Here is a 13661-nt window from a genome sequence, read left to right on the forward strand (position 1 = left end):
ACACTCTGGGAGGCTGAGGCAGGAAGATTGAAAGTTTGAGTCCAGCCCAGGCAATTTTAGTGACTTTCGTGAGACCTTGCTTTTTTCGTTTTTGTTTTTGTTTTTTAATGTCTTCGGGAAGCAGTTCAGTGTAAATATCCTGGTTCAATTCCCAGTACAGTAAGTCTCCAACTTACAACTATTCAAGTTGCGAGCTTCTAAAGACCTTGTATTATAGACATTTGTAGTTGGGAACAAATCTCAAAAGTAGCTCGTGGGTCTGCCAGGCCTTGTTGCAGTCACAATGCTGTGTGCGTACTGTGCAGTGCAAGAGTGGACAATAGTCTCACAGTGCTCCGTCAGAGCCCAGGATGTGTGGAAGCAAGAGGAAGAGCAGTGGTGCTGTGAGGGGACGGCTAGCAGGCGCTAAGCTATCTACAGTGAATGTTTGTGTCAAAGGAGTGTAAGTTTCACTTGGTCAGACTTTTGAACAAATCCAACTTACAAACATTCTCCTTGCACAGAACTCATTTGCAAATTGGGGACTTAACCATACCAAAAAAAAAAAAAAAAAATCCACAGGCACTAAAAATATTTGGTCTTGGAAAATACAATCATTTTTTAAAAAACAAACAAACAAAAACAGTAATGAGGGCTGGGATGTAGCTCAGTGGTAGAGTGCTTGCCTAGCATGCATAAGGCCCTGAGTTCAATCTCCAGCACAGCAAAAGCAAACAAAACAAAACAAACAAACAAACAACAACAACAAAAAAAAAAAACCACTAACAACTGTTGGTATCAGGGGCACATGCCTATAATCTGAGCTACTTGGAAGCCTGAGGCATGAGGATCACATGCTTAAGGCCAGTGTAGAGCACATAGCAAGACTTGATCTAAAAAAAAAGTTACCATGATTATTGCTTTTATTATTCTTGGTGGTAGGGATCAAACTCAGAAACTTCACACATACTAAACATGGACTCTACCACCAAACTAGACCTTCAGTCTTGTTTTAATGTTATTTGAGATTTCTGAAACAGGATCTTACCATGTAGCCCAACTTGGTTTCAAATTCACAATCCTACCTCTTCCTCCAAGGTACCGGGACTACAGGAGTACACCATCACACCTGGCCCTTGTTTTTAATGTTCGTGAATATGGCTTCAGCACCTAAATTTCAATTTGTAATGCAGTAAATACAAGCGGCTGAATCCCACACAGACAAAAGCTCTTGAGGTCCTTGACAAGTTCTGTAAGAGTCCTGAGACCCCAGCGTCTCCTGCACCCTCATCCACTGGCAGCCACATTCTTGGAGACCCGTCCACTCCCCTCAGTAATTCAGGGCCCCACCTTGTAACTGTCCACCAGTTTCTGGCTCCCAGCTCTTTCCCTGAGTGGGCACAGAAATTCTGTCTTCCGTGTCTGGTAGTATTTGATAAACCCTCTTTTTTTTTTTTTTTTTTTTCTTTTAACGTATTTGGTACAGGGTCTCACTACACAGCTCGGACTCGCAGTGATCCTCCTGTTTTCAGCCTCCCCAGCGCTGGGATTACAGGCCTCTGCCACCACACCCGGTCTTGGGGAGGTGCTAGTATGTGGTCCCTATGCTTGCCTAAGCAGGCACTTAGTCTGCTGAGCTGTGTCACTGGCCCTTGAAATGGTCTATTCTATGGATTTTATCCATGCTCTCCTATGTAGACTGAAAGATGGCTAATTTTTCTGTTGCAATTAGGTTTCTTCATAGGGTACCCCTAGTAGTAATACGTGATGAAGTTAGTCATTTATTATGAGCACTGTGTACCAGTTTTCTGTGTTAGGGTCAGGTAAAGAGCACTCAGACATATTCAGCTCTATGACTCCAGGATTGAATATTGAGCCAAGGCAGTTTACTGCCCCCACCCCCCAACAGGATCTTGCTTTGTAGTTCAGGCTGATTTAGACTCACAGTATAGCCCAAAAGGTAGCCTTGAACTCACAGCAGGCTTGCCTCAGTCTTTCGAATGCTAGGATTACAAGTGTGAAGATATGTAATGGGGCTAGATTGTCTTAGGTGCCGAGTGTCAGCCTAGGTCAGACTTGGCATGTTAGTGGATGTAAGATGTAAATGGTAAAATAGTAAGATCCAAGCTGTGCTTTACATGCTCTAGATGGACTAGGCTTCTGGATATTAACAGAGTGGGATTTGGGTTTTTAAGTCCAGGCATCTCAAAGCACCTGAAAGCTATGTGTGAGTCCCTGCTGTAGCACTTGGCACATGGAGAACAAATCTAATGTTCTCAGGAGAAAGCATGATTTACCCACATGGAGTTTAACTTCTAATCTTGGTTCTTGATAGAACTGTCCCGGGTGTAGAGGGATGTATCTGACCCCTGAGGAGTACATAGGAAAAACTGCTGGGACGGGGGCCCATGTGAGCCCCTCAGGTGTTCTGGTGACCTGGAGTCAGTAGTGGCCTCTGGACAGGAGCACAGCCACAGGCCCTGCCAGGCTTACGTGGGCTTCCCAGGCTGGGGCCCAGCGCCCATACTCAGACTAGCTCCATGAACTCAGCTTCCTTGATCGAGCCTGAACTGCTTCTGCTGCTTTGCTCATTAGCTGCTCTGTGTGATTACTACATGGGTTTTGATTGTAGGCGCAGAATCCGCATTTGCTGTGATGAGCTTAATCTTTTAGTTCCCTTCTGCAACGCGGAGACGGATAAGGCGACAACGCTTCAGTGGACCACAGCATTTCTGAAGTACATTCAGGAAAGACATGGGGATTCTCTTAAGAAGGTTAGTATTTAAATAGGCCATGTAGCTGTTCACAAGTTTTACTTAGCAGTGTTCCAGTGCATTTTCTCTAGGGTAACTCAAATTAACATTTCTTGGAATTTAATGTTAAAAATAAGCACAGTGTGAACAAAACTCTACATGGTAATAATGTAACTTGTCACTTACTGAAGTAGGAATTGCAGTCTAGACTTGGTTGTGAAACTATAGTGTATAAGTGACTGCAAGTGGCAGTTGTTAGCATCTTGCAGACCCACTGTGTGCAGTGTCTTGTGCTGGAGTCCAACGAGCTTGTAGGATGTGGTGTTTGCCCTCAGAAGGCAAACCAAAGGCAAACCGGTTGCATTTCTGCGGGCTGAGGGACAAGGAACGACCCAGGTTTTCAGCACCTGGGCGCTTCTGGCTCCCTAGCAACCTGCGGGCCACTTTGATTCAGCTGACCTGAAGTGCGTGATAACTGGCAAGCCTCCTTTGGTTCTATCGCCAGATTCCTGTTTTGAGGGGAAGTTCAGCCAGCCCCAGGGAACACAGAGGAAGAGAGGTGGCAGTCATGAGTTGGTTACGTGGCATGCCTTGGAGTTACAGTGCTGGGGAGGACAGGCCTTAGAATTGTGGTCAGGGGCCGGGGAGATGGCTCAGTGCAATAAGCGCTTCCTTGGCAAGCGCAAGGGCCTGAGTTCAATCCCCAGTTCTGCCAAAAAAAAAAAAAAAAAAGAATTGTGGTCAGTGTCAGTGACTTTTTGTCATGCAAGTTGTGATTAAACCTTAGTGAAATCAATAAATCCACAGGGACCTGTATCTTGGCCAAGCTGTTGGGCAATTACTGCTGTTCACCCCAGCAGGCGTCTAGAGAGTGGGTGGGGTAAGACAGAGGCAGAAATCTAGAGCCTGTTAGAAAGAACACTGTGGCCAGTGGCCTTGCAGTAGGAGTGTTTCTGTCCTTTCCCTCCTCCTTGCAACATTTACACCTTGCAAGTTGCATGATTGCATAAATTCCCTGTTTCTTCTTTTTTTTTGCGGAACCGGGGTTTGAACTCAGGCCCTTGTGTTTGCCAGACAAGTGCTTATTCTGCTGAGCCATCTCCCTGGCCCCAAATTCCCTCTTTAATTATGCATTTCATGCATTGTAAAGCATTGCTCTGTTGGTGTTATTCTAATTGAGTCATTTACAGCTATTTATATATAGTTGTTTAAGTTCGTTGGTGGTAGACTGCTGGCTTGTTGTAATAAAATAAAGCTTCAGTGTTTTTAAGTGACTTAATGTCTGGCTCTGTACCTGTTCACAGTACATCACTGCTGATGAAATTCCATAATACAGTAAAGGTACTTAAAACCTTTTAAATAAATTTTAATTAAGTATATTAAAAACACATGAATATTATGGTTTTTATGGGATTTTTTTTTTTTTCTTTTTTTTTTTTTTTTCCGGAACAGGGGATTGAACTCAGGCCCTTGCGCTTGCCAGGGAAGCGCTCATTCCACTGAGCCATCTCCCAAGCTCTTTATTTTGGATATTATGTTTTGCATGTTTTCTGGATATTTATGAAGTGCAATGGCATTGCATTTGTAGATTATTTCTGGGCCAGATTATCAGACTCATCAGGACAGGCAGAGTAATTCAGCTGTCTTAGAATTGGAACTTCACTGACCTGAGCACATGTGCTTGATTATATCCACAATGATTTCCCCCTACTTGCATGCATACTTTTGTTCTTAGAGATGCAATAATGAAAGTTTTCAGTGGTTTTTTTAAATTTATCTAGTGTGCATTTCACTCAGCAAACCTTTCTTAGTATAACAAGGCTTCTGCTCCAGACATGGGGTCCCTTGAATAAGGCAGAGCCCCTGCCAGCATGGGAGGAGACAGCTGGCCATGAATGGTGAACAAGGTGGTGTCGTGTGTATCCTCCCGTGGGGTAGAAATGCTGCTGTAGGGCACTGTGGCGACCTCACATGTCATTGCCTTAGTCACTGAAGTCTTCTGGGCAGAGCTCAAATGCGGAGAAGCAGCCTGCATGGAAGAATGTGGAGAGCTACAGTTCCATGGGTCTTTGGGTAGGGGTACCACGCAGCGTGATCAAAAGAGGGCTGTGCCTGCCGTGGTATCCCTGGAGTTGGAGCACAGGGGAGGCAGGCCAGGGTGTGATGGGCCTGAGTGTCCTCCTGAGAGCTCCTGGAAGGTTTCAGGGCAGGCAGAGACATGGCTGGATTCACTTTTTTTTTTTTTTTTTATGCAGAACCAGGGATTGAACTCAGGCCCTTGCGCTTGCCAGGGAAGTGCTTACTCTGCTGAGCCATCTCCCTGGCCCCAAATGATCATCTTTTTTTTTTTTTTTTTTTTAGAACCGGGGATTGAACTCAGACCCTTGCTAGGGAAGCACTTATTCCACTGAGCCATCTCCCCGGCCCCTGGATTCACATTTTATGGCAGCACTCACTGTGGGAGTGGAGGTGGGGGGTGATCACTGGAAGTAGCCTGCAGCAGGAGCTCTGGAAAGAAACACCTTGGCTGGGGACAGAAGAGGAGTGGCTCCCATTGTCCTTGCGGTGCAGGCTGTGCAGCATGAAGGCATGGTCCTTGCCCAGCCAGGGGGATAGGGATGCAGCAGGGTGGGACTAGGCTGAAAGTGCTGAGCTATGAGGGCCGTAGAGTTGTCGAGGAGCTGTCAGTAATTGAGTGTGCAGTTCAGGTAGATGACTGCCTGTGTTCATGTTCAGGTGAGCATCCGTGGCGCGGAGTGCCTACCTGAGCGCCCATCACCTGGTCTCAGCACTTAACAGTTACCCTTTGGCTTTGTGCACATTTCAGAGACAGTCACAGATGCGAGTCTTTGTCTTGAGATACAGCTGCATCTCTGAAAGACCCGCATGACCCAGTGTGGTGGCAGTCAGCCCCGAAAGGCTGGTGGCAGCTGTCTAGTTTCTACTCATGCTCCATCACTATTCACATGTCCCCAAATGTTCTTCTACATGTTGTTTTGTTTGTTTGTTTTTGGTTCCAGGGATAGAACTCAGGACCTTGTACTTGCCAGGCAGGTGAGCTGCTGAGCCATCTCCCTAGCCACCTCCCCAAATGGTTCTTAAAATGTTCTTTTTTTTTTCTTTTTTTTTTTTTTTTGTGGAACCAAGGATTGAACTCAGGCCCTTGCACTTGCCAGGGAAGCGCTTTTTCCACTGAGCCATCTCCCCAGCCCCTAAAATGTTCTTTACAGCAGTTGTTTTCTCTGATTCAGCATCTATCCAGGGATTATGCATTGCATTTGATTGTGGTTTTCACTCTAAGGTATGTGGCATTGGCTCAGTACTTAATGATAATTTTTAACTATGATGCCACCTCAGGCTTTTTTTTTTTTGTGGAACCAGGGATTGAACTCAGGCCCTTGCACTTGCCAGGCAAACGCTTATTCCACTGAGCCATCCCCTCGGCCCCTACCTCAGGCTTTTACAGAAAAATCACAAAAACTACACAGAGCCTCTTGTGTTCCCACCTAGAGTTGCCCTGTGTCCCATTTTCCCTGTCTTTTGCAGCCCTTGTCTAAGTTTTTGAATGATTCATATTGAGTCACTGATAACATGCCTACCTCAGTGGTTACCTTGTAAGTACCTTATTTTACATAACAAGAACAGAGGTCACAGGATAGTAACATTGTTGTGATACATTGTTCATTGTGGTTAAAGCACTTTGGTTATGCTAGTTGTCCCACACTATCCTGCATAGCTTTTCCACAGTCTGGGTCCAGTTCTGAACCATAGGTGACATTTAGTTGTTTTGTGATGCTTTCTACATTTATGGCTGTGAACCTCAGTAAGGTACTCAGAGCTGCTGTGCCACCCTCTGCCTCCCTCTTGCTCACTTCGTGGCCTGATCAGTGAGAACTGGGGCTCTGCCACTGCCCCTTCCCTTCTGCCTTGTCCCTGTTTTGCCACCTTCTGTGACCTTGTGCTTTGCCTGAAATCAGGCCCTCATGTAGTTCCCCCTTCCACTGTCAGAGACTCCTTTCCTTCTCCCCACGTTTTCTGCAAATGGCTGCTATTTCTCCTGTTCTCTTATGGGGACTCTGGCTCCCATGTCTCTGCCAGCACCTGTCCATTCCTTGTTCTCATCTGCCAGCTCAGTGCCATCTCTATACTTCTCTCTTCCTGTCCTCTCCTCCTAGCAGTCTTTGCAGATGGGTCCTGTGCTTGCCACAGGGATATGCTTTCAGGACCCTGCCCTCCTTCATTTCTCCCCTTACCCTGGCCTCTCACCCCAGCTTTTCAGTGATGGGGTGCACCCAGCATGTGCCATGGTCCTAGAGTTGAGGACTGAGGAAGCGAGAGAGCCCCATTGATGTATAGTGCGTATTCCTGACTTTGCAGGCTCCCTCTCCTGCTGTGCAGCACCAGCCTTCTGAAGACCGGAGCTCCCTTTCCCTTCCGTCAGGAACCCAGCCCTTCACTCCTGGGGGAGTGACTTGCTGGCTTGGGTGGTGGCATGGAGTCAAGGCCTGCCTTGTAGAGGCTTGAACCCCTCCTGTTGAACCCTTTTGCCCTTCAGTGGTTTCGGGGCCTTACCTGAGCCCCCGTGCGTCTGTTGATGGGGCCACATAGCCTTCTGGGCAGCTGAGTCCACTTGCCCTTGGCACCTTCTAGGCTAACACCTTTGTGGACACACCTTTACCTGTTACACAACCCATAGCAAGTGTGGATCACGTAGTTGTAGCCCTTAGGATCTGGCACCTGTACAGCCCCTTCTGCGAGAGAGACCGACACCAGGTAAGTGGTGGGGTCCAGCCCACGAAGCTTGGAATTGTGGATTGCTGTGACCTGCCCTGTGCACGTGGACAGCTGCATTCTCTGCAAGCGTGGCTCCTGCAGACTGCCTCCACTGAGAGACTGAGAGGAGGCAGCACAGCAAGTCCAGGACGCAGCCGCAGCCCCTAAGGAGCAGACGGGCAGCACTGCACATGTGCCCAGGGCAGGGATGGCATGGCCAACAGCTTGTGCTCAGCTTCACATGTGCCTGGGCCCCAAAACTACGCACAGGCTTGTTTCATCTTTTTATTTACATGTTCAACTCATTACACAGGAGTGCCCTGGCTGCTGAGCAACATCTGCGGCTTGTACTTGGCAAGATGGGCTAACAGCTGTGTTTGTGACTTGTTCTATAAATAAAGTGTCTTGGGAAAAGTGTCCCTGTGTTCTTTTTGCTCTGCTGACTGCTCCTGCCCTCCCCTGTAGCCAGCCAACCAAACCCCACGCTTCTGTTCTGCTCTGCCCTGTGTTCACACTTGCTGTGGGCCAGGCTCTGCCATATGGAGCCAGGCCAGTTCTCAAATTATCTGCTGGCTTTTTGTGTGCAAGTCATCAATAATGCTAAAGTTGCTTTTTATCATTTAAAAACCTATTCCAAGTACAAGGTCCTGCGTTCAGTCCCTAGTAGTGCATGCTGTGCTGCCTGCCTCTACTCAGCAGGGCATGCCAAGATGCCGTGGAACTGGAACTGTGTGCTGGCACACACCTGTAATCCCAGCACTGAGAAGGCTGAAACAGGAGGATCACTACAAGTCCAAACTCCATATTGACACTCCATATCAAATTTTAAAAACCCTATACCTAGCCAGGTGTAATGCACACTTAATAATCCCAGCACTTGAGAAGCTGAGGCAGGAGGGTCATTGCAAGTTCAAGACCACCCTGGGGTGGGGGGGCGGGCAGGCAGATGGTTCAGTAGAGCAAGCGCTTCCCTGGCAAGCGGAAAGGCCTGAGTTCAATCCCTGGGTCCAGTAGAAAAAAAAAGACCAGCCTGAGTTACAAAGTGAGCGCAAGTTCAGCCTAAGCTGCATAGTGAGACCCTGATCCAAAAACAACTATACCTGTTAGTTCCTCCAGTGTTCTGTTGGTGTCTTGAGTTGAAAATTTACTCATTTATTTTTAGTCTAGCTTTCTAATTTATATTTAAAACAAGTTTCTGTCTTAGTACTGGTTTGAAGATGCCCTTGGGGTATAATGCTTTCATGGCCCAAATTTTTGTTTACCTTTTCAACATAAATTCTCTGCAAATTATATTTTCTGTATACATAAAAGTTTTTAAGAAAATAGTGTATCATATTTTTCAGTCAGTAAAAATGCTCTGTATGTTTTAAGAAGCAGTTTTAAAACTCCTTGGTAGGGGTTGGGGAGATGGCTCAGTAGAGTAAGTGCTTGTCTGGCAAGCACAAGGGTCTGAGTTCAACCCCTGGTTCCACAAAAAAAAAAAAAAAAAAAAATCTGCTAAGCCGTTTGGCAGCCCTTAAGATCATTTTGAAAAAAAAGAAATCAGAACTTTTCTGAGTTTAATCCCCGGTACCACAAAAAGAAAAAGAAAAGAAAACTGCTTGGTGTTTCAGACATTCAGTATTCCTCAGGTAGTCATGCTGAACATATGCCACCACCTCTGGCAAAATTTTAAGTTTGTCAAGGCTTGTGTTGTGACCCCTTACATTGCCAGTTATTGTGACCACTTTGTGGTCATGTGTATTTTCTAGGAATTCTGAGTTTGGTATGCTGTGATTGTTTGAGTCAGGATATAGCTGAATTACCTACACCAGTCTCCAAGTCCTGTGCTCACACTGTCCTGACTCAGTTTCTTGAGGAGCTGGAGGGGCTGGGGAGATAGCTCAGTAGAATAAGTGCCTGCCTGGCAAATGCAGGGTCCTGAGTTCAATCCCCAGTTTAAAAAAAAAAAAAAGGCTGTGTTTTCTTGAGGAGCTGGGGGTAGAGGAGTATACCTTTACCCTGCTTTGTAGGGTGAGATTATTGAGATGAAAACTACTTTTACTCTTTTTCCTGTCAAACCTATTTCTAAGAGACTGGTGTGGTGATCTCCCACTAAGATTTGTCAGATCTCAGCGTCCTATCAGTATTTGCTTTATGTATTTCAGGTAAAAATACACACAAATTTCCTCCTGTTTTGACTCCAAGTGTTTTTTTTTTTGTTTGTTTGTTTGTTTGTTTGTTTTTGTTTTTTTTGGCGGAACCAGGGATTAAACTCAGACCCTTGCGCTTGCTAGGGAAGCGCTTATTCCACTGAGCCATCTCCCCGGCCCCAAGTGTGTGTGTGTGTGTGTGTGTTTTTGTTTTTTTTTTAATCATTTAAAAGTATCCATTCTTCTTTAATCGTTTACCTTAGCTCTTTTTTTTTTTTTTTTTTTTTTTTGGTAGAACCGGGGATTGAACTCAGGCCCTTGCACTTGCCAGGGAAGCGCTTATTCCACTGAGCTATCTCCCCGGCTTACCTTAGCTCTTAATACACAGACCATGCAACTTTTTAATAAGTTCCTGATGTATATGTATATAATTTATATTATAAATTTTTAAAATTATATATAGAGAGCATTTGGAATTATAAATTATTGTTACAGATCTGAGTATTTGGTCAGACGTCATCTCAAGATGTTTTGGTAAATTGTAAAAATAATTATTTTGACTTTGTATGAGGTTTTTTGGTTTTTGGTTTTTGGGTTTTTTTTTTTTTTTTTTTTTTGGTAGTAGAGATTGAACTCAGAGCCGTGTGTTTGCCAGGCAGATGTTTATGCCACTAAGCTATCTCCCTGATTTTGATTTTTTTGAGATAGGGTCTTGCTCTGTGATTCAAGCCAGTCTTGAACTCATGTAGCCCAGGCTGGCCTTGAACTCTTGATCCTCCTGCCTCAGCCTCTTGAGTGCCAGGATTATAGGCATGTTCCATCACACCCAGCCTTTGTTTTTTGTAAAAATTATTTAAAGCTCAGCAATTTTATGTTTCCTTGGGAATATATATTAGTATAATAACAGTATAGAGGCCAGAGAGATCTGTGTGTTTCACTCTTGTACTCTAGTTTCCCCTAAACAAAGCTGGGGTGAGGGTGTCCCTGGACAAATCTAGAATTACAGTGAAATCATTTCTGCCGCACTTCAAGGTGAATGACCCCTGGACCCGCTGCATTGGTGTGTGAGAATAGTTAAGGAAGTGAATGTTTTCTTACATCTGAAAAAGTGACTGTTGCCTTCTGTCATGTAACTTGAATGGTAATTATATCTTGCCAAGTATAGGCAAATGCTTTGTTTCATATGTCAAGATTATATAAAATGTGACTCAGAGTCACCCTGGTTCCTGATTCCAAGACACTGCAGAGCTATACTAGCCAGAACAGCATGGTACTGGCATAAAAACAGACGTACAAAGTGGAACAGAGAGGTCCCAAGAATAAACCAAAACACCTACAACGAAGTCTTGACAGAGCTACCAAAGCACACATTGGTGAAAATACAGCCTACTAACAAGTGGTGCTTGAAAACTGGATGTCCAGTAGAAGATGGAACGCAAACTCCTATCGCTTATGCTGTACAAAACCTAACTCAGTGGTTCAAAGACAAATGCAAGACCTGAAGCTATGAGCGGAAAAAAAGAGAAACACTTCAGGCTCTTGTATAAGCAGTGATTTAAGGGAAAACACTGACAAAAGGGATTACATTAAAAAAATGTGTGTGCAGCAAACAGTCAACAGTGAAGAAACAAGCCACAGAATGAAAAAGTGATTTGCCAGCTAATCACCTGACAGAATTTTTTTAACAGAAACGATATCCAGAATATATAAGGAATTCAGAAAATTTAACCAAACATAGACACTTCTCAAAGAAATGCAAATGGCCAATAAATACAAGGAAAAATGAGCAAATCCTTAGCTGTGAAGGAAATACAAATAAAAACTGTAAGATACCATCTCCTAGAATGGGTATTACTAAAAATAACAACAGATGCTGGTGAAGATATAAAGAAACTTCTCTATCCTGGGTACCAAACCCAGGGTGCTCTACTGCTAAGCTGTATATCCCAAGCCCTTCTTTAATTTTTTGAGACAAGATCTCACTAAGATGCCCAGACTGACCTTAAACTTGGCCAGTCTTCCTCACCCTCCTAAGTAGTTGGAATTACAGATGTGGCCACCATACCTTGCAAGGAGGGGGAAAAACTTGTTAGGACATAGCTCAAAAACTGGAGATTCCTCAAAAACCTAAAAACATCTGTCATGTGGCCCAGTTAACACCACTTCTAGGTATAACACAAAGGAAATGAAATTGCCCTTCAGACCCACATGCCAATGTTTTTGTGGCAAGCAGCTGAGATACAGAATCAGCTCAGGTGCCCATCAGCAGATGAAAATATAATCACAAAGGAATTTTATTCTGCCATGAAGAACAAATTCATCTTACTTGTAAGGGAGGAAATGAGAGGATTCTCGTTTGTTTTTTTTTTTTATAAGAATAAGAGGGGCCAGGGAGATGGCTCAGTGGAATAAGTGCTTCCCTGGCAAGCATTAGGGTCTGAGTTCAATCCCTGGTTCCACCAAAAAATAAATAAATAAATAAATAAATAAATAAGAGATTCTCTTATTTTTATATGTTAGAAAGATGAGTTTTGCATGTTCTCTGATACTGCGTGGAAGCTAAAGTTGATCTAAAAGTAAAATAGTAATTTCTACAAATTACTAATTTGTATTAGTAATTACTAAATAGTAATTACTAAATTACTATTTCTGTAGGGTAGACAGTTATATTTGACCGTGCTGTATGAATGTGTTCAGGTACACTGAATGACACTAATACCTGCAACTCATTGCAAAATAATTTTTTTTAACATTTTATTTTATTTATTTGTGTGTGTGTGGCCAGCTCAGCCCACCAGAGGGCGGGGCTGGCTGGCATGTGGTGCTGGGGGATTGAACCGCGGTCCCTGTACTTTGTTTAGTTTAGCTTGTTCTAAGTAGGTGCTTTAGACCACTGAGCTGTCTCACCAGCCCACAAAATAATATTTTTAAGTTGAGGGGAAGAGTATATACAGATACAATCTGAGTATGGGAATGGTTACAAATGGCAGGTTGCTTTAGCTGGCTCACTTAAAATGTGGATAAGCCAAGTGTTAGAACCAATCCAAGTGATTCACAAGTTACTGCCATGGCAGCAGAGCACCCACATTCCACCTGGTCTTGAAGCAAATAGAAACTTACTGCAACAATAACAAAAGCCACACAATTAAAAGTTGGGCAAAAAAAAAAGTAAAAGGGCTGGGGAGATAGCTCAGTGGAATAAGCCCCTTCCTGGCAAGCGCAAGGGCCTGAGTTCAATCCCTGGTACCACAAAAAAAAAAAAAAAAGTTGAGCAAAAGTCTTGACTAGATATTTCCCCAAAGATGTATATGAATACCAGTAAGTACCTGAAGACTTTCAACATTATTGGTCACTAGGCAAAGGCACATCAAAACCACAGTGAGATGCCACCATACACCCATTAGAATGGCTGCTACCAAAGAACTAAAAAGCACTGGCAAAGAAATGGAGAAATTGAGACCCTTGTACATTGTTGGTAGGAATGGAAAATGTTATGTAGTCACTGTGGAAAACAGCATGACAGTTTCTCAGAAAATTAAAACAATTACCATATGATCCAGCTATTCAGGTAAAAACTGTGTTCTTTATATACTCCACATATATCCATTGTGAGTCACTGTGAAATCAAATTCTGACCCTGGCTACAGCATCGATGACCCCTGAGGGCGCTGTTCTGAGTGGAGCCAGTCACCAAAAAACAAAACAGTACAGCATGCTGCTGCTGAGTGCAGTCCCTACAGGAGTCGGATTCATTGAGAAAAGTTGAAGAAGGGATGCCAGGGGCTACATAGGGGCACGGGCTCGGTCCATAATGGGAACAGAGGGTTTGTTTGTTTGTTTGTTTTTTTGATGGTACCAGGGATCAAACTCAGGACCTTGTGCTTGCCAGGCAAGCACTTACTTATTCTGCTGAGCTATCTCTCCAGCCCCAGTAACACTTTAAAATAATGAGCCATGGGCTGGTGAGATGGCTCAGTGGTCTAAAGAACCTACTTAGAACAAGCTTAGCAAAGCACAGGGACCG

General features: G+C 44.2%; 1 protein-coding gene across 1 annotated transcript in view; it reads left to right on the forward strand.

Annotated features, from left to right (window-relative positions):
- Positions 1 to 13661, forward strand: part of Tcfl5 (transcription factor like 5) — a 45240-nt gene that overhangs the window by 26678 nt on the left and 4901 nt on the right. Inside the window, exon 7 of the mRNA XM_023704303.1 lies at positions 2612 to 2753. Coding sequence (XP_023560071.1) covers positions 2612 to 2753 — 142 coding nt within the window. The remainder of the gene's footprint in view (positions 1 to 2611; positions 2754 to 13661) is intronic.

The sequence above is a fragment of the Octodon degus genome, unplaced genomic scaffold, assembly GCF_000260255.1.
Source record: "Octodon degus isolate 3935 unplaced genomic scaffold, OctDeg1.0 scaffold00194, whole genome shotgun sequence".
NCBI lineage: Eukaryota > Metazoa > Chordata > Mammalia > Rodentia > Octodontidae > Octodon > Octodon degus.